At 39.5% G+C, this 21,068-nt stretch overlaps 3 protein-coding genes and 1 pseudogene across 4 annotated transcripts; 3 read left to right on the forward strand and 1 right to left on the reverse strand.

Annotated features, from left to right (window-relative positions):
* The first annotated feature begins 1,565 nt into the window (after positions 1–1,565).
* On the forward strand, positions 1,566–6,965 carry LOC137725834 (uncharacterized). The gene is made up of 3 exons (XM_068464637.2): positions 1,566–2,031; positions 2,781–2,946; positions 3,115–6,965. The coding sequence occupies exons 1-3, from the start codon at positions 1,918–1,920 to the stop codon at positions 6,639–6,641; spliced, it is 3,807 nt and encodes a 1,268-aa protein (XP_068320738.2). The 5' UTR covers positions 1,566–1,917; the 3' UTR covers positions 6,642–6,965.
* A 4,736-nt stretch (positions 6,966–11,701) lies between these two features.
* Positions 11,702–14,892, forward strand: LOC137725509 ((3S,6E)-nerolidol synthase 1). Its single transcript, XM_068464224.2, has 7 exons — positions 11,702–11,861; positions 12,273–12,528; positions 12,667–13,027; positions 13,117–13,335; positions 13,765–13,903; positions 13,991–14,245; positions 14,338–14,892. The coding sequence occupies exons 1-7, from the start codon at positions 11,811–11,813 to the stop codon at positions 14,665–14,667; spliced, it is 1,611 nt and encodes a 536-aa protein (XP_068320325.2). The 5' UTR covers positions 11,702–11,810; the 3' UTR covers positions 14,668–14,892.
* Positions 14,893–16,807: 1,915 nt separating this feature from the next.
* On the forward strand, positions 16,808–19,238 carry LOC137725510 ((3S,6E)-nerolidol synthase 2, chloroplastic/mitochondrial-like; annotated as a pseudogene). Its single transcript, XR_015962204.1, has 6 exons — positions 16,808–17,280; positions 17,398–17,785; positions 18,040–18,258; positions 18,334–18,472; positions 18,566–18,814; positions 18,906–19,238. The product of XR_015962204.1 is annotated as a (3S,6E)-nerolidol synthase 2, chloroplastic/mitochondrial-like (transcript).
* Positions 19,223–20,512, reverse strand: LOC137725512 (small ribosomal subunit protein mS79 (rPPR3b)). Its single transcript, XM_068464225.2, has one exon. The coding sequence runs from the start codon at positions 20,481–20,483 to the stop codon at positions 19,335–19,337; it is 1,149 nt and encodes a 382-aa protein (XP_068320326.2). The 5' UTR covers positions 20,484–20,512; the 3' UTR covers positions 19,223–19,334.
* Positions 20,513–21,068: the final 556 nt, after the last annotated feature.

Raw genomic sequence — 21,068 nt, forward strand, 5'->3', positions numbered from 1 at the left:
AGTAGGAAAAATGGAATGGGGTTGCGTGAGCCATATAAATGCAGGCCTTGCAACCAAGAAAACTGGTGCTTTTTTGAATCAAGTAAGAACTCCAAGGACCAACATTTTTGAGACGATCACTGCATCTTTGTTTTTGGAGAGCCAGAAACAAAAAAACATTCTTGATTAATGTGAGATTAGTGTTGTAGTCTTCCAACTTGTTGGATGAAGTGTGCATTTAATGAATGCTTAAGCCAAGAAGCTTTTACTTTGAGGAGATCATGTAGTTTTGTATGTTTTCAAATTTACATTGTCTAGCTTTTCTTATAGCATTTTTTTAGTTTTAAATCGGCCTAAGCAGCTGCTTAGGCGGTGCTAGGCGCTGCGAGGTGGAGTTTTGTTGCGTTTTGTGCAAAATGGTCACTAAAATTGAGGAGCGACTAGACGGTCTAGGTGGCATGCTAGGCCGTTCCAAGTTGTTTTTATTAACTAATTAAATTAAAGTGGGTAAGAGCATCTCCAAAGGAGATGTCAAATATAATATGTCAAAATTTTATTTGATGGCTGATGTGGCAAATTGAATACAAATGCTAAATTCTCTTATTTGCCAATATTTCAAATATTTATTTTATTATTTTATTGGGCTTAGAGTTACATTAACTATTAAAAAATAATCAAAATTAGTTGTAATTTTTATTCTATTGTTTGTTAATGGGATCCATGTATTAAAAAATTTAATTAAATATATTTGACTCTTTCTTTGTTTGCTGTCAAAAAAGGCAGCTAGAAAGTAAGTTAAATGACATATCTATTGGAGAACACCTAAATATCTTTTAATCCTATTTGGCATATTTGACATCTCCTTTGAAGATGGTCCAACGCGTAACCTACACAAAGGAATTTGTTAAATTAATTCAGTTGTGAAAACTGTTCTTATATTTGTAATTTGCTAATTTGCTTACTAAGCTTATTGGCTTTAGTGCATTTCATCTTTATTTGATTCCCAATACAAGTATAGGTTTTTTTATTTTATTTTTATTTTTTTTGTAATGTAAATAGATACTTATTTATTCGATATGATAATAAACTTATATAAATCTACCTAAACCTCGGCTAAGCACAAGATCCTAACCTACTGTTCAACTAGCATCTAACGTATTTAGAACTTTGAGTATTTTGCACTCATAGTCTCCTAGTCTCCTAAGTCCAAATACTCTTTTCCATGGAACAAACCCACCACCTCCACCCGCCACAGTGCCACCGCCTCCTCTCCCACTTCTTAGGGGACAATACATATACCAGTCAACTAATTCTGCCACCTTCGATTCCACCTGGCGGCTGCTATAGCCACACCGCTTTGACTATAATATGAGTGGACAAAATAATTGATATCAATAAGCCTAAGATATAATATTAACAAATGCACGTGTTAAACCCTCTGTGGACCTAGATACGTTGCTGGGCTTTGTGTCCTCACCATGGGCCTCAAATGAATGGTAAACCAAAAATCTATAATGGGCCTCATGAAAGCCCAATTAGACCTAAAGACTGGGCTGTTACATTTGCACCGAGTCTCTTCCTCCGACGTCGTTTCATAAAAAAACTAAAAATTTGTCCAACTCCCACCCAACGAGTCGTCGTCGTCATCGTCGTCGTCATCGTCATCGTCGAGGCCTCAAACTGTCGCTGTCAGATTACCCGCGTTGCAAACGCTGTTCTAATCCAACGTGACATCGTCGTCGTCGTCAAATCAGTTTTCCTTTCCCTTCTTGATTCATCAAACCCATCAGATTGATTAATTATTTATTTTTTGTGGGTATCAAGGCTTAAGATCCGTCAGAAAGTTAAAGCTGAAAAAAAAAATTCAGAGAAATTCGATTTTGTTTTCATGGTTTTGTGGTTATTAATTGATTGATTCGGAAAAATCGGAGCGGAAAGATGTTGGAGAAGATCGGGCTGCCGCCGAAGCCGTCACTGAGAGGGAATACTTGGGTGGTTGACGCCTCACACTGCCAGGGATGTTCCTCTCAGTTCACCTTCATCAATCGCAAGGTTCACTTCTTCTTCTGCCCCTCTCGATCCAATGAGCCATCTGTGAATTCTTTACTAATTTTTGTATTTCTTCAGTTTTCGATTTTTGGGTGCCGAAAGATTGCTGCTTTCTTTGTTTTATATGTGGATTCGACCAAGATTGGGATTCTTCGATTCTTGGCTTTCCGTTTTGAACGTTGTGGGGAATCATAGGCTGTCTGTTTTGAATGTTTTGGAAAGAATGGTGTTGTATTTTTGTGTTGTAGAGATACAGGATTGTTTAGTAAAAGATTGGAATGGGGATTTACGGTTTGTGTTGTGCTAAAAATTGGTTTAATGATGTACACTTAGGACTCTTTTTAGGATTGTTTCTGTAGGAAGCACTTTTGCTCATAAGTACTATTACTAGAAGTGGTTTTATTTGAAGTGCATCGAAGTTCCAAGTGCTTCCTGAAAAGCCTATTGGAAGTGCTTCCTAGGGGTGTTTCTACAATTAAGTTTTTCTCGCAAACATAGTGAGAACCGCTTTTTGATTGCCCGAATGTGCTGTTTTGCCGCTCTTGAAGGAGTTGCAAACAGGCACATAAGTCTCTTTGCCTTGTGGTACAAAACTGTAGTAGAGGACTGTCTATGAAACTTAATCTTATTTAGTGTTCTGATAAGATTCGATGTGATAATCTTATTTAATGTTCTGATATGATTTGATGTAATATTTCTTACGTAGTCTCTTATCAGTCCCGTACTTGACAATATACATTTTGGAATTTCAGCATCATTGTAGGAGGTGTGGTGGCTTGTTTTGCAACAGCTGCACCCAGCAAAGAATGCTCTTACGTGGGCAAGGTGATTCACCTGTGCGTATATGCGACCCTTGTAAAAAGCTAGAAGAAGCAGCACGCTTTGAGAGATATGGACACAAGAGTAGAACTGTGAGAGGTACCGTCTTTGACTTCTTCTAAGGTTGTCAGTAGTTCAGTTGTGCATTGAACATTTTTGTTCAGTCACTGGTTGTGCTAGTTATGTCTTTCTGCCACATGCTTTTTTGTTTAACTACTCTGCCCTATAATTTTACCTTGTGTATCAAACGTATAACCTTCTGTGCAGGGAGTTCAAAGTTGACATCAAATCATGAGGATGAAGTTTTGGACGAGATTCTCGGTAGTGACATAAAGGAATTAGGACAAGAGTCAAATAGTAATGTGGTTTCCAGTATGCAGAGAGCCGGTAGTAGTGCATCATGTTCAAATATTCAACAAAATTCCAGCCACGAGGGGGTGGGAGAAATACATAGAAGTCTTTCTGTTGATGAGCCTAATTTACAGAGTGGTGGTGGATCTGCTTCTCCTGAGGAATTGCGTCAGCAAGCTTTGGATGAGAAAAAGAAGTATAAAGTCCTTAAAGGAGAAGGGAAGTCTGCGGAAGCATTAAGAGCCTTTAAGAGAGGGAAGGAGCTTGAGAGGCAGGCTGACGCATTGGAAATATCTTTGAGAAAAGAGCGTAGAAAGGTTTTACTCTCTGCTAATGTGGCGGAGAGCCAGATTAAAGATGGGCCTTCCGAATCTGGAAGAAGAAATAAGGTCACTCCTTCAGTGGGTAAAGAAAAAGATGATCTTTCTGCTGAGCTTAAAGAACTAGGATGGTCCGATATGGATCTCCTTGATGAAAACAAAAAGCAAGCAAGTCTGAGTTTGGATGGTGAACTTTCTTCTCTTTTGGGAGAGGTCTTACAAAAGACCAATAAAAACAAAGGTACTAGGGCCATTGACAAAACCCAGGTTGTTGCACTTAAAAAGAAGGCTCTCATGCTGAAGCGTGAGGGGAAACTTACAGAAGCTAAGGAGGAACTGAAAAGAGCTAAAGTCCTAGAGAAGGAACTTGAGGAACAGGAATTCTTGGCTGAGGCTGGAGAATCCGATGATGAGATATCTGTGTTGATTCGTGGTATGGATGATGACAAACAGGAAGAATTTTCAATTCAGTATGAGCAGGAGGATGGCTTTAATTTTGATCATCTTATTAGTGCTTCTGATGATCTGGATGGTCATTTCGAAGTGACAGATGAGGATATGGAGGACCCAGAAATTGCTGCTGCTTTACAATCTTTAGGATGGTCTCAAGATTCTAATAATGCGGAAACTTCTCCCCAGATTGCTGCCGTTGACAGGGAAGCTCTATTAAGCGAAATTCAATCATTAAAAAGAGAGGCAGTTAATCATAAACGGGCAGGTAATGTTCAAGAGGCAATGGCGCAGCTAAAGAGGGCAAAACTACTTGAAAGGGACCTTGAAAGCCTTGAGTCTCAAGAGGGCAATGTTGCAAATGATCGTGCGACAATGCATAAACAAACTGCAGATAAGTCGTCCAAGTCATTTATGGTGGATGATGGAAGTATTAGTACAATGGAACGTACGGACTCCAAACCTGCAAGGAAAAGTAAATTAATGATTCAGAAAGAGCTTCTGGGCTTAAAAAAGAAAGCCCTTTCTCTGAGAAGGGAAGGACGATTAAATGAGGCTGACGAAGAATTGAAGAAGGGCATGGTTCTTGAACAGCAGCTAGAAGAGCTAGAGAATGGTTCTGTACAGAAGGCAATGCCTGGGACTGTTGGCAATAAAGTCCCAGATTTGGCACATGAGCTTCCCAATGTCTCTGAAAGTCTGCCAGTTGCAGATGAGGAAGGAGAAAATGTAACAGATCAGGATATGCATGATCCAGCATATCTTTCTATGCTAAAGAATTTGGGTTGGAATGATGATGATAATGAAGGGACCAACTCGTCGTTGGAACCTTCTAAGCAAACGGATAATCTCTCCATGAAGGTCAGTGCACCCTCTGCAACTCCCCCGGCTAATGTCCCAGCTGGAGGATCAAGGAGAAGCAAAGCTGAGATTCAGAGGGAACTCTTAGGGTTGAAAAGGAAAGCTCTTGCTCTGAGGCGCCAGGGAGAGACCGAGGATGCAGAAGAACTGCTAAAAAAGGTGAAAGCACTAGAGGGCCAGATGATGGAGATGGAAGCACCCAAGGAAGATATCACTGAACCTCCTCCTAATAGTGTTGAGGAGGAAGGAGATGGAGGTAATGTAACAGGAAATAGTACACAGGACCCAGCACTTTTCTCAGAGGGAACTTCCTTTTCCAAACCAGCCGTTTCTGCATCAAGAAATAAGGGTGCAATCCAAAGGGAACTTCTGGATTTAAAAAGAAAGGCTCTTGTCTTTAGACGGAAGGGAGAAACCAAAGAAGCTGAGGAAGTTTTGAGAATGGCAAAAGTGCTAGAGATTCAAATTGAAGAGATGGAAGCCCCAAAGGATTTGAGTCTGCATGATGATTCAAGGGAAGAGAAATCTGAGAATTTCGGATTACTAATTAACACTGAAAAGCCAGGGAATTTGAAGCATGATACAGATGTTAGAAGGTTAACTGAGGCGGCAATGGGTCCAATTGACAGAGTAGTTATGTTATCAGCAAGGAATTCTGAGTCTGTTCCTCTAACCTCACAGTTAGCTAAGGGAAACCAACCATTACCAGTGGAATTGGGTGCTTCGGGTGAAAATTATTTTCCAGATGACCAAAGAGTAGCCAAAGGCGTTAGTCAGATTTCTGCACCTGTCCAATCTGGAAACTTAGTGGATTTGTTGACGGGGGATGACTGGAGAAGTTCTCAAAGGCCTGCTGAAAAACAAGATGATGACCTAAAATTTGATTCTGTTGATTCCCTTACTGCCAGTCCTCCCGTTCAGTTGGGATCCCAGACATGTTCGAATGTAAATCTAGGAAGCCAAAATAATAAATTTGATAAACAGGAAGATAAGCGAGATGTTAATGAAGCAAATTCGGTTCAGGAATCTGCTTCTCAGAGCAACCAAAGTGCCATTCGGCAAGAAATCCTGGGTTTCAAGAGGAGAGCATTAGCTTTAAAGAGAGAAGGGAAACTGACTGAAGCTCGCGAGGAACTAAGGCAGGCAAAGTTATTGGAGAAGTGTCTTGATGAAGGTAGTCCTCAGTCCAAAACTACTTCAAGTGAGGCGTCCAGTGCCACACAAAATACAACTGGCGAGCAGAGCCAACCCCAACCATTACAGTCACGAGACATCCCATCTTCTATCCAAAAGCATCACGGTTCACCATCCTCGGACCCAAAACCTTTGTCCAGTCGTGATCGCTTCAAGTTGCAACAGGAGTCTCTTGGCCACAAACGTCAGGCTATGAAGTTGCGTAGGGAGGGTCGGATGGAAGAAGCAGAAGCCGAGTTTGAATTAGCCAAGGCACTTGAGAATCAGTTGGAGGCGTCAGCTGCTCATGATTCCACAACCGTTGACAAAGTAGAATCAGTGGATAATGTCTCTGTTGAGGGGCTTCTTGATCCTCAACTACTGGCTGCCTTGAAAGAAATTGGAATTGAAAGTGCTACTAATTTATCTAAAGGCCCGGAAAGACCAGAGCCTTCAAAAGTTAATGTTGGCAAGAACAGTAACATAATCCAAGATAGAAGTCAGCTGGAAGAACAGATCAAGGCTGAGAAGGTAAAGGCGGTAAATTTGAAACGTGCTGGAAAACAAGCTGAGGCCTTGGATGCTCTTCGAAAGGCCAAGCTACTCGAAAAGAAGCTCAATTCTCCCTCCTCGAAGTGAACAAAATAAAAACCATCAACTTGGTAAGTTAGAAGATGAAGTTATTATATTGCTTACGAGCTATGGAACTCGATAGCTCTGTAAATGTTGTTGGTACGCAGAATTAGCCACGAAGCAGGATGCATGAGACATGTTTCGTTATGCTAGTTTGTACTCACTGGATAGGAACCGAAAATGTATCATCTGTGTTGCAAAGGCACCTTTCCTGCCTGCTTAATTTCTTTCTTTTTGCCTTCTGTATGAGTTATCTCTGGAAGTTGTAAGAAGGTGAGGTTGACGAATGCTTTATCTGATCTTTTAGGTCATGATAAAATTGCTCGAGCAGGATCATCTTATTTATTCTATCAAAAAAAAAAAAAAAGGTTTTTATCTTAAATGATTTCTGAAAATTGACATACTCAATCAACAGTCTCTGAATTTGAAAATCAATAAATGTAGTTCCTGAATATGAGTGTTGTAAGTCAATATTGTTCTTCTGGTATATTTTTGTCAAAACTTCGGTTAATGTGCTGACATGGCACATGTAGGGTCCCACATAAAATAAAATTTTGAAAAATAATTAATTTTATATTCTGAAAATAATAACAAATGAATAAAATTAAAAAAAAAAAAAAAAAAAAAAAAAAAAAAAAAACACACACACACTTCGTGAGAGGCTGTGACCTGTGAGCACCCAACCCAAGCACCAAGCCACCATCTTCCCCACCATGTTTTGCAGAAAGACACAATCTTTGAGACACCAGGAGGAGGGAAAGAGAGAGAGGTCGAAATCATGGGTTGTTTTCTTGCATGTTTTGGTTCTTCCAAAGACAAAAAAAAAAAAAAAACGTAGGAGTAATCAGAGGGAGTAATGAGGAGAGTAGGGTGGTGTGCGGAAGGGATTACCGGATTGGGTCGGAGGGGGAAGTAGATCGTTCGATCTCCTCTGTTCTTTTTTTAATTTTTTTTTTTTTAATTTTCAAATTTGTTTAAAAGGAAGTGGTTGTTTGGATTTGCAGGAATTTGGATGGTGGTGGTTTGGATTTGCACGAATTTGGATTTGGATTTGGATTTGCAAGGAGAGAGGAAGGGTGCATGAATTTGGATTTGCAGGGAGGAAGGAAGGGTGCAGGGATTTGGATTTACAGAGAGAGAGGAAGGGTCCAGGGAGGGAGGAAGGAAGGGTGCAGTGGAGTAGCGTGCTGACTCTATCTCGGGAGACCCTAACGACACCACGACTGCGCTCGACGTCGTGGACATGGCAGCAGCTGCGCTGCAGACGGAGGGAGGAATCGGACGTCGCAATAGTGGACGTGGTTTGGCAAGAACCAGCTGGAGTAACTGGGAATATTTAATTCTACTAGGTCCCACATGTGCCATGTCAGCCATGAAGTTTTGACAAAAATTTAACGAAAAGACCACTTCAGCAGTTATATTTAGAGACTACATTGATCGATTTTCAAATTAAAATACCATTTTGATTGGATGATTGATTTCAATGATTATTTATGATAAAAATCCAAAATAAAAAAAAAAACTATGAGCTATTGCTCATGTTTTCTCGTGTATTATTGCCGCATCGTTGATGTCACATCCCGGTCTCCACAACCTTGAAGATATTGTCCGCTTTGGCATTCCCTCTGGACTATGTCGCAGCAGAGCTACCGCACGGTTTTGTTCTTGTGGCCGAGTGTTAGTCCGCAGACCACATCTCCCACCACAAAAGGCCTCTTCAAAGTTGAAGCACCAGGCATGGATATATAAGGCCCAAAGACCAAGCCCTCACGGGCGATGTGGGACACTACAATCCACCCCCCTTAGGGAGCCCGACGTCCTCGTCGGCACACCACGACCGTGAGTCTGGCTCTGATACCAAATTGTCACATCCCGGTCTCCACAACCTTGAAGATATTGTCCGCTTTGGCATTCCCTCTGGACTATGTCGCAGCAGAGCTACCGCACGGTTTTGTTCTTGTGGCCGAGTGTTAGTCCGCAGACCACATCTCCCACCACAAAAGGCCTCTTCAAAGTTGAAGCACCAGGCATGGATATATAAGGCCCAAAGACCAAGCCCTCACGGGCGATGTGGGACACTACAATTAAATTGTCACATCCCGGTCTCCACAACCTTGAAGATATTGTCCGCTTTGGCATTCCCTCTGGACTATGTCGCAGCAGAGCTACCGCACGGTTTTGTTCTTGTGGCCGAGTGTTAGTCCGCAGACCACATCTCCCACCACAAAAGGCCTCTTCAAAGTTGAAGCACCAGGCATGGATATATAAGGCCCAAAGACCAAGCCCTCACGGGCGATGTGGGACACTACAATCCACCCCCCTTAGGGAGCCCGACGTCCTCGTCGGCACACCACGACCGTGAGTCTGGCTCTGATACCAAATTGTCACATCCCGGTCTCCACAACCTTGAAGATATTGTCCGCTTTGGCATTCCCTCTGGACTATGTCGCAGCAGAGCTACCGCACGGTTTTGTTCTTGTGGCCGAGTGTTAGTCCGCAGACCACATCTCCCACCACAAAAGGCCTCTTCAAAGTTGAAGCACCAGGCATGGATATATAAGGCCCAAAGACCAAGCCCTCACGGGCGATGTGGGACACTACAATTAAATTGTCACATCCCGGTCTCCACAACCTTGAAGATATTGTCCGCTTTGGCATTCCCTCTGGACTATGTCGCAGCAGAGCTACCGCACGGTTTTGTTCTTGTGGCCGAGTGTTAGTCCGCAGACCACATCTCCCACCACAAAAGGCCTCTTCAAAGTTGAAGCACCAGGCATGGATATATAAGGCCCAAAGACCAAGCCCTCACGGGCGATGTGGGACACTACAATCCACCCCCCTTAGGGAGCCCGACGTCCTCGTCGGCACACCACGACCGTGAGTCTGGCTCTGATACCAAATTGTCACATCCCGGTCTCCCACCTTGAAGATATTGTCTGCTTTGGCATTCCCTCTGGACTATGTCGCAGCAGAGCTACCGCACGGTTTTGTTCTTGTGGCCGAGTGTTAGTCCGCAGACCACATCTCCCACCACAAAAGGCCTCTTCAAAGTTGAAGCACCAGGCATGGATATATAAGGCCCAAAGACCAAGCCCTCACGGGCGATGTGGGACACTACAGTTGACTTTTTTAAATATTGATAATAATACACGTATTTGACTCAAGAAATAGTATGACCTGTAACATTTTCCTCGTTTCGCACGGAAAAGATTTCATACACGTTCAATAAATGGTATGAGTTAACACTCACGACACGAGGACGAGGTTTACTCGGTTTTTGAAACTCATACAAAGCTCATGGGAAAGATGTCGCAAAAATTCATCTCATTTTTACAAAAGGAACACATGATTTTTTATCGTTTTAGCAAATTTTCGCAGCACCCTAAATTTCGAATTAAAGTTCATATAGAATATTTTGGTAATGTTTCTGGCTAGAATTTTTTATTAGGGTACGTATTTTTTATTTTTAAAAAAAATTATATTCACATGTCTCAAATTACTTCTTTCACATTTTTTAAATTTTTTTAATATTTTTTTATCAAATATTAGTGGTGTGTAAAAAATATTAAAAAATTTAAAAGATGTGGAAGAAGTAAATTGGGTTGTGTGAATATAATCTCTTTAAAAAAAAAAAAAAACTTTTCAGACCTCATGAAATGGTTCGAACAGTTTCAAATGGCATATTTATTCAATACTTGGTTATTTTTGCTTGAAAAATGATGGTCATTTTTTTTGGTTGAAAAAACTGCAGTTACATCGATGATTCTGTAGGGGACGCCTGAAGCCCGATTTCAACACAATCGAAAACGATAGCCTAACCCAACTCAAGGATATACAACGCATCTATTAGCATCATAATACTACGTTCTGCATGAAGTCTAACTAGTAGCAGATGCCTTAGAAATAACAAAAATCTGCTTAATTATCAGGAACACAGTTTGGTATACCAAGTGTTATAATATAAATGGTAAAAATTTTGTTTTTTCAAGTATTCAACCTTTTATATTTTGACACATAGTAGACTGGATCATGCTTCCAGAACACTCCTAAGTTGGATTTTACTTGATTTAAAAAAAAATAATAGTTACATATATATTTAAAAAAAACCAAAAAAATAATATTTATTATCTAAACCCATTGACCACGTTTTTCTGAATTAAGGTTTCGTCAGCTTTTAGCCCAAAAATGTGCGGTGGATAGGGTTTTGGTTTATGTGGCTATCCTCTGCTAGAATGAGAAGAGTGACCACGTTTTTCTGAATTAAGGTTTCGTCAGCTTTTAGCCCAATAATGTGGGAGATGGATTGTGTGCTATTCTATTTTCATACTCTTTTTATACCCTCCTGTGATATGAGAGGTCACGGTAAAGTTAAGTTAATATTTTATATTAATTTTTTATAGAAATAATAAAACAAAAAGTAATAGGAATATGAAATGTTGACGTAGCTTAACCATGACCATACCAATAGGAGAGCATGAAGAGAGTATGAAAATAGGAGAGCAGACAATCCACCTCCAAAATGTGCGGTAGATAGGGTTTCGGTTTATGGGGCTATCCTCTGTTAGAATGAGAAGAGTTTTATAGGGTTTTGGCTTTAAGTCTTGAAATTTTTAAGATTATTTTTCGCTACTCCCTTAAAAAGGAGTATGCGAGATTTGAGTTTTATAAGGTAAAATTAAAATTGAAATGAAATTTCAGGGGGAGTGATAAAAGAAATATCACTGGGAGGTTAGATGCATTCTTGCCCACCAAAATCTGATGACACCCCCATCCCCAAAGCGCGGTTAAAAATGGGAGCTACAATAGTTAAGCATATAACTAAGGGTGTTGACTAAATTTTACAGCAAATACATGCAGATCCTTAAAACGGCCTAAGGTGATTTGGATTCTTCAACTTCCTTCTTTTCCCAACAAAAAAATCGTGAAAAACGATGTGTACTAGGCACGGACCGAGCTCAAGTACTCAGCGCCACTCATGCATATTGATCCCACCACGTTAAAGTTATGTTAAACGCGTTCTGGATGCTTTCGCCATCTTGCCTGGGATGACAAGCGATATTTGTCCTATAAATTGACTAGGAATCACCATGAGCTGATCACCTCACTTAACTCCCAACAAGAATATTCTCTCATCCAGAACTCGAATTTCCTTCTTTCTTTTCTTTCTTGTAGAACATGGCACACTTTCTCCAAGCTCACCCTACTTCCTCCAACGAACAACTTACTGTAAGTTCCAAAACTAATAACCCAACTTGTACATATATACACACACATATATATACATATATAGATTGCTTAAAGAGAGGGATCCCCATTTTTCACACTCCCCACTGTTAAATTGGTTTTAATGAAATTGTGTGATTAAGATTCAAACACAGGCCATACAATCTCAACCACACAATTTCATTAAAATTAAATCCAACGGTGGGGAGCGTGTTCCCATTTTTTCAGAAAAATGGGGATCCCTCCCCTTAAGTAATCTGTATATATGTTAAGTATCCAAATTGCTCCACGGTTCACCCAGATGTACCAAAACTAACCCTACTTACTCCACACAGTATCTTCTCTCTCTTTTTTCTCTTAATATGTAATTAATTCAATCTGGTGTCTTATTAAGTTCAATGTTTCCCCTTTTAGGGCGACCTTCAGGTTCGCTATGCAGAAAAATTGAAGGAATTGAAGGATGCACTCGCAAATATCGGAGAAGATGAACAATTGATTGCGGTCGACGCGGTGCAACGCCTCGGCGTTGATTATCATTTCCAAGAGGAGATTGAAGCAATAATGAAAACGCAATGTACGAGAGCTTATAACGATGAATGCAGTGATGAGCTTCGTGTGGTTTCACTTCGTTTTCGACTACTGAGACAGCAAGGTTATCATGTAACCACAGGTTGGTCTCAATTCTCCTCTTTGTGCTAACTTTACAGCAAAATGTTATTTTACTAAAACGACCAGTTAAGTGAAGCATATATTTTCAGTTAATGTCACCATTGCTAGTATAGTAATTAATTTTTCTTGTGAATAACAGATGTGTTTAATAAGTTCAAGAACAATGAGAAACTCAAAGTCGACATAAACGGACTAGTGGAATTATATGAAGCTTCTCATATGAGTTTCCAAGGAGAAGAGGCACTTGTTGAAGAGGGAAGACGAAGCCACCAGCTTCTTACCGCTTGGATGCATAACAATCTCGATGATCATCGAGCTTCAGCGGTCGCGTACTCATTGGAGCATCCTTATCACAAGAGCTTGACAAGATTCATGGCTAAAAACTTCTTGCTTAGTTTCGAAGGAAAGGAGAATTGGGTCAATGATTTGAAGGAGCTAGGAAAACTAGAGTTCAAAATGGTCGAATCTCTAATCCGAAATGAAATTCAACAAGTATCCAAGTGAGTTCAGATCAAAGACACTGATTTAAGTACTTCATTTTGAATTAGTACTCCGTTTAATTGATAACAATATTTTTCATCCTAATTAGGTGGTGGAAAGAACTAGGATTGACTGAGGAGTTGAAGTTTGTGAGAGACCAGCCAATTAAATGGTATACCTGGCCGATGGCATGCCTTGCAGATCCAAACTTATCAGAGGAAAGGGTTGAACTCACAAAATCGATCTCTCTTGTCTACATAATTGACGATATTTTTGATGTTCATGGGACCCTCGATGAACTCATTCTCTTCACAGCTGCAGTTGAGAGGTACGTGTTGCGTGTTTTTATGATATCCTACATGTTACAACAGTGTGCACATAAAATGTGATTATATTGCTAAACTGTGAATTTAAGTCATGCATGAGTATAATCAGCAGTCTAAATTCATAGTCATGCGTTGACATCACGCATGTAATTAATCTATCTATAATATTATGAGAATCCTCCTTGTCAACTCTTTTTTTTCCTTTTTGCCCTCACTTTTGATACACACTATTGACAAAATGAGGGCAAAATAGTAATTTTGTAACTTTTGACAAAATGACAATCATTTCCTTATTTTTTCCTATTTTACCCTCTTTTTTGAGAAAATGACAATTATGTACTTATTTTTTTTCAATTTTACCCTCACTTTTGATACACAGTATTTACATAAGTATGACAAAACAATAATTATGTAATTAATTATATATGCAGATGGGACATTGACGCAACTGGTGAACTACCAAATTACATGAAGATATGTTTTAAGGCTCTTTATGACATTACCAATGAAACCAGCTACACTGTGCACAAAAAGCATGGATGGAACCCTATAGAGTCCCTTAAAAAATCGGTATATAAATTAACTTTTGATTCAAGGACTTAATCGTTGCAGTTCAGATCTTGAATTATTGTTAATACTATTGCTGTATCCATGCAGTGGGCAACATTATGCAAAGCGTTCCTACTAGAAGCGCGATGGTTTAGTTGCGGGCACTTGCCAAACACGGAAGAGTACTTGAACAATGGGTTCATCAGTTCAGGGGTGCCTGCGGTTTTAACGCATGGATTCTTCTTACTGGGTCAAGCTATAACCAAGGAAACTGTACATATTCTGGACAACCTCAACATATCTAGCCTTATATCCTCAACCGCAACGATTCTTAGGCTATGGGATGACTTCGGAAGTGCCAAGGTTCGTACTTAATTTACTTAGTTTGAGTTACGTTTAGCACCTGTTAAAAAAAGAAGATATAGTATTAATTATATTTTCTTGATTAATTGAAGGATGAGGGCCAAGATGGATATGATGGTTCATACATAAAGTGTTACGTGAATGAAAACCAAGGTTGTTCAGACGAAGATGCACGAGCATTCGTTGTCCATAGGATTTCGGAAGAATGGAAGTTTCTCAACCAAGAATGTTTCTCTGCATCAAATCCATTTTCAGCGTCTTTTACAAAACTTGCTCTCAATGTTGCTAGAATGGTCCCATTGATGTATGATTATAATTCTCAACATCGCCTTCCAAGCCTTGAGGAGAATATGAAGTCGCTGCTTTATGATAGTTTTCTTGCACAACGCCAAGTAACCAGCGCAGCCATTAGCCAAGCATAGATTGATCAAGTTTGAGAAAGGAAAAGGTCACCAGAGACCTCATGCAAGCTTTGTTTAATCGCGTTGCTCTAATTATATATAGTTTGGATTCAAGAGTGGCTTTGGTTTTGGCTCTCCTTGTTAGTTTTGGAAGATGGTGATATTGTGCTTTTATTTTTATTTTTTTTACCTTCTTTGGCTGTCCTCTTATTAAAAGAAAAAAAGAATAGAAACTTATGATTCTCATACCAGTCTTCTATTACAAAATCTCGCAAATAAGAATTTTACAAAGTTATTATCATGTTAGAATGTGATTAATTAGTCAATGAAAAATCAAATTGATAATGAATAAAATTCACTCTCTCAACACAATAAGTACTGGCTCGATTCGTCCCCACCTTTTAGTAGTTCTATGATTGCATGGTTGTCTTTGTTTTCTTTCTTTTTGATGAGGGACCATCACTTGATTCATTGATCAATGAATTACTTATTTGTTGTAGTACATTACTTTACCACATAATGTGATAAAACGATACATTAAATTAATTTTTAATAAGATGAACTAATTAAATTGACATATAAGAATTCTTCTCTTGTACTGTCGAGATTTTCTAAAAAAAATAAAAATAAAATTGTTTCCAAAGGAAAACTCGTCATTCATTCACTCTCCCTAATCTTCTCAAGGATTAAATAAATAAATAAAAACCTAATCTTGTCGCCTACCAACCCAAACCCTAGATCCGGTGCCTCCAACCTCCAGCCCTTGTTCCGGCTTGGGTCCGCGGCAACCTTCTCTCCTCACTTCCTCAAACCCCCATCTCTCCTCTCCTCCTCCATTTTCATCGCCCAACCCACCCCCGTTTTGTCCCTCTGCAATCCTCCCTCCCCTAACCACCTGCTCTCTCTTTTTTTTTTTTTTTCCCTCTATCTCCTGCCTCAGCATCGACCAACGGCGCCCATCTTTCCCTTTCTTCCCCACCATTTTCCAAGCAACCATTCACAAAACTCGCTCTTAATGTTGCTAGAGTGGTCCCATTGATGTATAATTATTATTGAAAATGAATCACAGGGATTCCGGATTCATATGTTTATAAATAAGTTAGATTACTCCTCATATTACCAATTAGTTTTATGATGAAATCTCAAATTCTTTAATGATACCAAATTAAGTTGTCTCGAGTGTGAAACTCAACGGTCACATAACCCATATGTGTTATTCATATATTAGGCTTGAAAATTCGCCACACGAGCATTTTAATAATGAATTCCAAATTGATGAGAAGAGGGATTTTATATATGTTATGTGGTACAAATATCACGAAGATATTTATTAAAAAGAAAAACTAATGAAAATAATTTAAAAACTTTGATTTTTAACAATGATGACAAAATAAAGGGTAAAGTGAACAACATCATATTTAATTTTTTAATGTAAAAATATAATTTTTCTTTAAAATAAACAGTCCGAACTGTAGAATCTCATGACATTATCAGGCAATTTTGTTTTTTTCGAACCTCATAAAATTATGACATAATGAGGGATTTTTTCGTACCGTCGAGATTTTTTGCCCATGGGATTTCGTCGTATAGCCTTGTACGGTTGTACTGGTAGACTTGTAGTCCACAAAAATAAATCAAATACAAAAACACCACAATATTCTATTTGGAATGGACAACACATTCTAAACGCATAAAAAAAGAAAAGAAAAAAAAAGGGTTTTCATCTAAAATTTATTATATTAAGAATATGAGCAAATTAAGTGATGTAAAACATGTATGGTCGTTAATCTTCACTCATAAATTAATTTATCAAAAATAACCTAATTTCTTATAAACATATTCGAAGTCCTTTATATTCCTTTTGAACACATGCAAGCTTGCTCAAGTGATGCGGGAGGGCCAAGGCCACCTACAATCTATGCATGGCTCCACTCCTAGTTAGAAAGAGTGTTTCACATTTTTTTCGTTTTCAAATTTCCCTTATATGGTCCAGATTTTCCTTTTTTTTTTAAAAAAAAAAAAAACCCCCCTAGTTAGAAAGAGTGTTTCACATTTTTTTTTCGTTATCAAATTTCTCTTATATGGTCGAGATTTTCTTAAAAAAAAAAAAAAAAAAAAGGAGTGTTTCCCATGACTGGTGATTTACACACCATCTTTCCATTATAAATATAATCCAAGACTCTTTGGGTTTGTCATTCTCATTCACTTTGGGTTTGCTCCATTTCTCTCTTCCTACTATGGCATTTTCTTCTCAGGCCATCTTTGCTATGTCCACTCCTCCAAATATTGCTCAAAAAATGAACCTACATCTTGGGCACTCTAATCTCATTCAGCTAAATATATCCAAACCTATGTCCACTATTCCATTAACTCCACCTTGTTTGCAGGATGACATTCGTTCCCAACACGAACAAAAGTTGGAGGTATTCAGGAATCTATTGAGCAGAGTAGGAGAAGAAAGTTTGAACATGATCGATGCCATTCAACGTCTAGGTATCGATTACCACTTCGAAGAACAAATTGACCTAATCGTATCTAGTCATGCTAATGCCCTTTCTCATCAACAAAATGACCTTCATGAAGTTTCCCTTTGATTCCGGCTACTCAGACAACATGGTCACTTCGTGCCCGAGGGTGAGTAGTATAATAAAATTTCGGTAACAATTTGTTTCATATATGTACATAGTTTTGTAGATTGATACCCGTTACCAGTCAATCACTCTCAAGCATAACTTTTGTTATTAATTACAGATGTGCTTAACCTTTTCAAGGAAAAAGAAGGAAAGTATTTTAAGCAAAGGTTAAACAGTGAAGAGGTCAAGGGATTGATGAGTGTGTATGAAGCTTCACAACTAAGCATGGAAGGAGAAGATGCACTTGATGAAGCTGGAAAATTGAGCGGTCATCTCCTAAATAGATCACTGTCATATCTTGGTCCTCATGAGGCCAGACTTGTGGAGAACACACTGGGGTGCCCCCACCACCGAAGCTTGGCCGCATTCATGGCCAAGAACTTTTTTCTTTCTAATTCCCAAGCTGGCGTGAATAATAGATGGCTAAATATGCTACAAGAAGTGGCAAAAACGGATTTTAATTTGGTTCAGTCCCTACACCACAAGGAGATTGTTCAAATTTCCAAGTAAGTTAATTGATGATGACTTTAGAAGTAGTAGAGATATACATATATACTGTCTTTTTCTGTCGTGCATTTAACTGCACCTTTAAAAAATTTGTCAAACTTATCAGCGGTCATGTTAGATACATATCTACGAGGTTGAAATACCACAATATCAGCAATATTGAGAATATATCCGCATTGAAAAAGTATACGTTTAACTGCAGTACTTTAGAAACCCTAATTTGTCTGTTTATTTCATCCAACAAATTAATTAGGTGGTGGAAAGAGCTGGGATTGACAAGGGAGCTGAAGTTTGCAAGAGACGAGCCAGTTAAATGGTACATTTGGTCCATGGCATGCCTAACAGATCCAAACTTGTCAGAGGAGAGGATTCAGCTCACAAAACCTATCTCATTCATCTATTTGATTGATGACATTTTCGATGTTTATGGGACGCTTGATGAACTCACTCTCTTCACTGAGGCTGTCAATAGGTAAAATGTCCTGTAATTTCTTAATTTGCTTCACCAGTTTTCACCACAAATTGGTCGCTAAATGTTATGCTGCAGATGGGAAATTGGTGCTATAGAGCACTTACCGGACTATATGAAGATATGTTTCGAGGCTCTCTACAATATAACGAATGAAATCAGCTGCGAGGTCTATCAAAAGCACGGGTGGAACCCGTTACATTCGTTGAAGAAAGCGGTGATATATTAAACCGGATTAGTGTCATGAAATTTAACTACTAGTTTGCTCAAGAAAGGTTTAACAGATATTTCGTTCTACAATTACGTGCAGTGGGGGAGTCTGTGCAATGCATTTTTACTAGAAGCAAAATGGTTCAAATCGGGGCACTTGCCGAAGGCAGAAGACTACTTAAAGAATGGTATTGTTTCTTCTGGTGTCAATGTGGTGATGGTGCATATCTTCTTTCTCTTGGGTCAAGGTATAACCAAACAAAGTGTGGAGCTGTTGAATCAAACTCCAGCAATTGTGTCTTCCACAGCAGCAATTCTTCGGCTTTGGGACGATTTTGGAAGCGCAGAGGTGATTATATATAATTAGATTCATATCAAACACTGCAAATAGAGTAAATGTCTTGTTCATATCTCTCAAAATGTGCTTATTTTGGCTGAAGGATGAGAATCAAAGTGGGCACGACGGGTCATATGTAAGGTGCTACTTACAAGAACATCCAGGTTCTTCCATGGAGGAAGCACAAGAAAATACTGTGAATATGATTTAAAAAGAATGGAAGAACCTGAACAAGGAACTGGTCTCTCCAAATTACCCTTTTTCCAGCGACGTTCACCAAGGCTTCCCTTAATCTTGCAAGAATGGTCCCGTTGATGTATAATTACGATGACAACCAGCACCTTCCATCTCTTGAGGTGTATATGAAATCCATGCTGTATGAAACTGAGTCTGTGTACTAATTATTCAAGGCTATAAAAGTGAAGAAATTATTGAAGCTTTCACGAATTTAAATAGTAAAATTTAAAGGGTCTAGCAATAAAACCACAAATGTTTCAACACGCAAAACAGAACAAAGAACAACAGAAATACATTAGTCCTCCGAAGGCAACTGCAAATTGTAACGCCGGTAAGTATTTGTGTTCCCAAGCTTCACAATCTTCTTTGCTTCATTGATTCTGGAAGCCTTAGCCAGCCCGTCCACCACAACCTGCAATAGTTCCACATCGACAAGGAGGCGCCTTTTGAAAATTTCCTCGCTGAGTTCAAAGGCAAAGTCCAAATCACCCTTCTCGCAAACAAAGGGAACAAGCATCTGGAAAGTCCATTTTTGCAGAGCACAACTACTCTTCACCAGTTCTCGGTACCACTGTTTAGCTTCTTCCAATTTCCCCTCATTAACAAATCCCTTGATCAAGGCATTGAAGCTAAAAACATCAGGTTTCACTTCCTTGTTCCTCATTTCCTCGAATAACTCAACCGCCTCGTTAGTTTTCTTCTCCGAAGCCAATCCCAGCAACCTGGCATTGTAGCTCCTAACATCAGGCACAACATTCTTCTCCACCATTCGACTCCATATTTTTTCGGCTGCCAAAAACTGATTATTCACATACAACCCATTCATGATCGTGTTGAATGTGATCACATCCGGCTCAACACCCTTATTCTCCATCTCAACAAGCATTGAAACCGCCGATTCCAACGAACCCATTTCACAAAACGCTTTGACCACAGTATTATACGACACCACATCCGGCTCAATTGACAACTTCTGCGAGACCCCTCTAAAAACCTCATCAACCTTGTCGAATTTCTTGGAGTTAACACAAGCACCCAAGAGGGCATTAAAGGACAAGACGGTGCGCTCACAGCTTTTCTCAGGCATTTCGTCGAACACCTTCTCGGCATTTTCGAACATGCCAGCTTTCCCGTAAAGCGTAACCAGTCGGACAGCGAATCCCTCCGTGGAAAAGTCCGGGTACTGCTTCTGGTCCTCCAGGATCTCCTCGATCCATTTGAAACGTTTGGCGGCTGCGAGACGGCGGACGGTGTCCTCGTAAATGGGGGTTTTGGTACGGAAGCGGTAGAGCTCGGAGGACTTCTTAAACTTCTCGACGAGGCGTTTCAGGTTGCGCTCTTTGTAGAGGTCGGTGGAGATGGCGCCAATGCTGTTGGTGGTGGTGGCGGCGTTGGATTGGGTGGCGGTGCAGAAGGCGCGCTGGAGGACGCGAGAGAACGACATCGTCTCGGAAATGGTGGCCGCCGGGTTGTGGTTCTTTTTGTTTATACTCTAACTCTTTGGGTTTGGGCTTGACAGCAGCCCAAAATAAAATTGAACCCGTTAAGCATGTTGGACTAGGTCAAGTGATGGTTTAAGGTCAACGAACGCAAAGAGAAGCCCAGTCTTTAGCCATAGAAGTTTTGGGGAAAAAGATGAACTACGAAAAAATTAGGGCTCACTTGGAATTGTTTTTGATATAGCTAAAAGCGTTTTTTTTGTAAAAGAAATTTTGAAACTAATATTTAGTAAAAAGTCTGTTAATCCTAGAAAATCACTTGAAATACTTTTTATATTTTCTATAAAAAGCACATAACTAGTGTTTCTTGCATGAAACACTTTAAGTACTTTTGAAACCTATAAACATTTTCTCTAAAAACTTTTTCAGTTATTTTAAAAACAGTTCCAAACGAGCCTTTATTTGAAGATATGTACAATTTGGTTTGAATCCCGCTCCCTCTCAGTGGGCGATTTATAAAAATAAAAAAATAGACTACCACCCCCTCTACAAGTCTTCAGAGCATTGCAGATTAACTTGTTTGGTTTTTA

The sequence above is a fragment of the Pyrus communis genome, chromosome 5 (genome assembly GCF_041283825.1).
Source record: "Pyrus communis isolate YQ-2024b chromosome 5, ASM4128382v1, whole genome shotgun sequence".
Lineage (NCBI taxonomy): Eukaryota > Viridiplantae > Streptophyta > Magnoliopsida > Rosales > Rosaceae > Pyrus > Pyrus communis.

Bases quoted from the DNA above. Each gene is read 5' to 3' on its own strand.
- LOC137725834 (XM_068464637.2), top strand. From the start codon at position 1,918: ATGTTGGAGAAGATCGGGCTGCCGCCGAAGCCGTCACTGAGAGGGAAT. The intron at 2,032-2,780 runs GTTCACTTCTTC...TTGGAATTTCAG, and splicing joins TCACCTTCATCAATCGCAAG to CATCATTGTAGGAGGTGTGG. The intron at 2,947-3,114 runs GTACCGTCTTTG...CCTTCTGTGCAG, and splicing joins CAAGAGTAGAACTGTGAGAG to GGAGTTCAAAGTTGACATCA.
- LOC137725509 (XM_068464224.2), top strand. From the start codon at position 11,811: ATGGCACACTTTCTCCAAGCTCACCCTACTTCCTCCAACGAACAACTT. The intron at 12,529-12,666 runs GTTGGTCTCAAT...TGTGAATAACAG, and splicing joins AGGTTATCATGTAACCACAG to ATGTGTTTAATAAGTTCAAG. The intron at 13,904-13,990 runs GTATATAAATTA...GTATCCATGCAG, and splicing joins TAGAGTCCCTTAAAAAATCG to TGGGCAACATTATGCAAAGC.
- LOC137725512 (XM_068464225.2), bottom strand. From the start codon at position 20,483: ATGTCGTTCTCTCGCGTCCTCCAGCGCGCCTTCTGCACCGCCACCCAA.